The sequence below is a fragment of the Lynx canadensis genome, chromosome A1 (genome assembly GCF_007474595.2).
Source record: "Lynx canadensis isolate LIC74 chromosome A1, mLynCan4.pri.v2, whole genome shotgun sequence".
Classification (NCBI taxonomy): domain Eukaryota; kingdom Metazoa; phylum Chordata; class Mammalia; order Carnivora; family Felidae; genus Lynx; species Lynx canadensis.
This window is the reverse complement of record NC_044303.2, coordinates 25,746,552-25,750,067: the sequence shown is the minus strand read 5'-3', so window position 1 is coordinate 25,750,067 and position 3,516 is coordinate 25,746,552. Positions and strand designations below refer to the sequence as shown.

Sequence of the window (3,516 nt, the reverse complement as noted above, 5' to 3'; positions counted from 1 at the left end):
AAGGCAATAAGAATGAAATAGGCCTCCCCACATTCATAATCTAAACAACAAAATAAACTGGGTAAATATAGTAAAGGCTGATATAGCAGCACCCCGTTGTAACCATGCCTATCACATAAAACACCTCAGACCTCACCACTATCCACCAGGAAAGTCTGATGTGGCATGAGCTATTGTCCAGCTTCTGGTACCAGACTCTAAATACATTCCATTCAATTAAAATAAAATGGAGTTTGATGGGGCGCCTGGTTGGCTCAGTTGGTTGAGTGTCCTACTTTGGCTCAGGTCATGATCTCGCATTTGTGGGTTTGAGCCCCGCGTCAGGATCTGTGCTGACAGCTCAGAGCCTAGAGCCTGCTTCAGATTCTGTGTCTCCCTCTCTCTGTTCCTCCCCTCCTCACGCTCTGTCTCTCTCTCTCTCTCTCAAAAATAAATAAACATTAAAAATTGTTTAAAAAAATAAAAAATAAATGGAGTTTGAAAAGCATGTCTATTATTAAACTTTCAAATACTGACATAGTCAAAGTCAGTCACTGCTGTTTTAAATACATGGACTAATGCCCTCTATGGAGATGTATGTCTAAGTTATCTGGGTCCAAATTCTGACTTCAAAAAAGAATGGTCAGGAGGGCCATTATTTATAAACACCAAATCTTAAAACTGTAAAACTGCTCTGTTAATTTTGTTAAGTTCTGAGCTTTTGCTCTCTGTTCTATTTATTTCCTCTGAAATCCTCCCTGGGATACAGAAACCTCTCTGGAACTCCGCCAAGGACCAGAAAGAATACAAATAATAAATACCACTTGTCGTCTGCATTATGCTTTACTGCTTATAAATCAGCTCATATACAATGAAGTCATGTGGACCACAAATTATGGGTGAAATATAATCAAACATCTGTGGTTTTCTATCTCTTAAAAAGGTATGAGTCTTTATCAAGGTGTGGGCAGATATGGGAATTTGCACAAGCCCATAAAATTGTATGCAATCTAATACAGTTGCCAGTGGGCCTATCTCCCTGGATCATATGAACATGTTCCATCCAGCGTACTCCACAAAATAGGCCAGGTAATTGCCCACAGTACCAAGTAATAATACAGGACATCCAAGTCAGCCATCCATGGCTACTCCCTTCCCTGACCTAGAGAAAGATACTAAGTTCAAGTTAATGCTGGAGACTCTTCAGGCAATTTCCCAACTGCCCCCAGGTAATAAATTATTTCCTTCTCTCATTTTGCAACCTTTGGTCAAAACAGGCTTTTAAAAATCTTGTGCTGGTTCTTTCCATCCTCCTCTGTTCTGTGATGCTGGGGCATCACTCTGTAGCCACGCCTCTTTGCCAGCTGGCTTCCTGTTTGGTTCCGTCGGTAGGAGGCAGCAGGACGACACTTGGAAGTTGTTTACTTCCAGTTCCCGAGTGTGACCGTGACCACGAAACACTCTTCATCCTAGCAGCAGCAACTGTTCCCAACGCTTCCTGAACAGCCTGATCACTACCACCCCTCCCTGTTCAGAGACCCCCACATTAACTGGCCAGCATCCCCTCCTCAGAGGTCTGAGTACCAGCTCAGCAGAGCCCTCCTCTAAGCTTCTAAGTTTCAAAAACTCCCAGCCTCTTACTTTTGTTACCCCAGCCCTAGGCGTGACTGCCATGATTCTTACCTCTATGAAACCCCGGTGCCCCCTCTTTGCCTTTTCTCTTCTCTAATAACCTGGCTTATAATCCTTTATATTAAGTTCTTCACAAAAATGCCTGCTGTGGTCTTTGCCTCCTGATCGGATTCTGACTGATGCAAGGCCAGAGAAGGAACCCTTTCAATCTGATTTCATATAAATTCTCTAAGAACACCGTTGTTGGTTCTGTCTTCCAGAAGGTCTTTGTTTGTCTCTATTAATTCATTCCCCAAGGCCAGGAACTGGTCCTCAGCTTGGTAGAATCAGAATTGACAATGCCAGCAGGTAAAAGCAAATCAGTCCGTCAGTTCACTGTCATAAGGGAAGAGACACGCAAGTCACCGTGACCATAAGCGAGCCAGCTTTGGGTCAGCCAGTTTCATGGATGCCAGAAGACACAAAACTCCTGGATCAGAGACAAACGGTTTCTACTCATGGCAATAGTAGTAGCCAGAGTGTCAGCAGGGCGTCAGCCCCAGTTCTCAGGTGACCCTGAGAAGAGGGCTAGGTGACACCTGCACATGCAGTGAGTTGAGTTAGAGGACAGGAAGTCTAAGCTTAGGGAATCTAATTTTTTTATAATGTGCAGTAAGTTTGCATGCCCTGTGCTCCAGAGAGCTGGTATGTCTTTCAAGGCCAGTTGCTATATATTCTTTTTGTTGTTGTTTTGTTTATTGTTATATCAATTAACCCATTTATTATAAGTAAGCAATGTTTCAAATGGTGGAGCTTCTACTGGTCCTTCAACTCCTTCAGTCTCCTGATAGCCGGCTTTACTGTGACAGTAGAAGTGGTGTTGTAGGTCCAGGTACCACCTGCTACGGTTTTCATGCAGGAACCACAACGCCAGATCCCCAGAGCTCGTCTTTTCATCTTGGTTTTGCCACAGAAGGAGCAAGTGCACTTGGCGTGCTGGCTTATTTCAATCTTCTTCACCATTTTCCTGAAGGAGGTACCATAACGGGTCCAGTATTTATTGGCAATTCTGACCTCCTTGGTTGTGTTTAGCCATGTTGCCACAAACTAGGTCCGAGCCCAGAGAGCTAAACATTCTTGAAAAGACAGTCCAGAAAAAAGGAAACACTAGAGACCCTGGGAGAACTCAGCATTCATCTGAAACTTGCATGTAAACATATATTTACATAAGAATAATTAATTGTATAATTGAATTGCTTATGTTTCCACACCAGCAATTTATCTCTAGGACCTAGAATGGTTGAGTCTTTGGGCCAGCGTCTCTCCTTTCTTATTTAGTGTTCATATGTCTCTTTGAATCTATTTTTCTAAATTATAGCCTATCAATCCCTTTTCTTATTGACATAGATGTAATCGGGATATATATTGTTACTCAGGTCCTGTTCTGGCCAGTAACTAAAGCATCCTGTCTCTACAAAATGAATGCACTTTCCAGATGTTACCCATTATAAGATTCCACTCTATGGAGAGAGCAGTCACATTTGCAAGTAGTTAAAAATTACCTTACTCTCCCTTGGTACCATCTATCCCCAATCCCAAAAACCACTTCAGAGATAGTGGCTTGAGCATAAAATTGCTTTCTGCTGCTCTTCCTTAATATAGCATTAAGGAAATATATCTTCTATCTATAGATCCTATCTTTATAATACACATTGGCTTGCAGAATCATAGGAAAAAGTAACACCCAAGATATTAGCAGGCTGAGATTCTTGACTTCCTAGATCGGTGCCCAACATGAGACTACATAGCTGGTGCTTCACATATGTATGAAGCACTCAATAAATAGCGTACTGTAAGGGCTCTGGCAAATAACAGAAACCAGTAAGTCCAGTTGCACAAAACAGGGAATTTATTATAAGAATAACT

General features: G+C 42.2%; 1 protein-coding gene across 1 annotated transcript; it reads right to left on the bottom strand.

The window, feature by feature from the left end:
- Window positions 1-2,348: 2,348 nt before the first annotated feature.
- Window positions 2,349-3,173, bottom strand: LOC115519330 (60S ribosomal protein L37a-like). The gene is made up of 2 exons (XM_030323535.1): window positions 3,153-3,173; window positions 2,349-2,697 (listed from the first exon to the last, which is right to left on the bottom strand). Exons 1-2 carry the CDS (start codon window positions 3,171-3,173, stop codon window positions 2,407-2,409), a joined length of 312 nt encoding a protein of 103 aa, XP_030179395.1. The 3' UTR covers window positions 2,349-2,406.
- Window positions 3,174-3,516: the final 343 nt, after the last annotated feature.

Bases quoted from the DNA above. Each gene is read 5' to 3' on its own strand.
- LOC115519330 (XM_030323535.1), bottom strand. From the start codon at position 3,173: ATGGTACCAAGGGAGAGTAAG. The intron at 2,698-3,152 runs GTAATTTTTAAC...GCTCGGACCTAG, and splicing joins TGGTACCAAGGGAGAGTAAG to TTTGTGGCAACATGGCTAAA.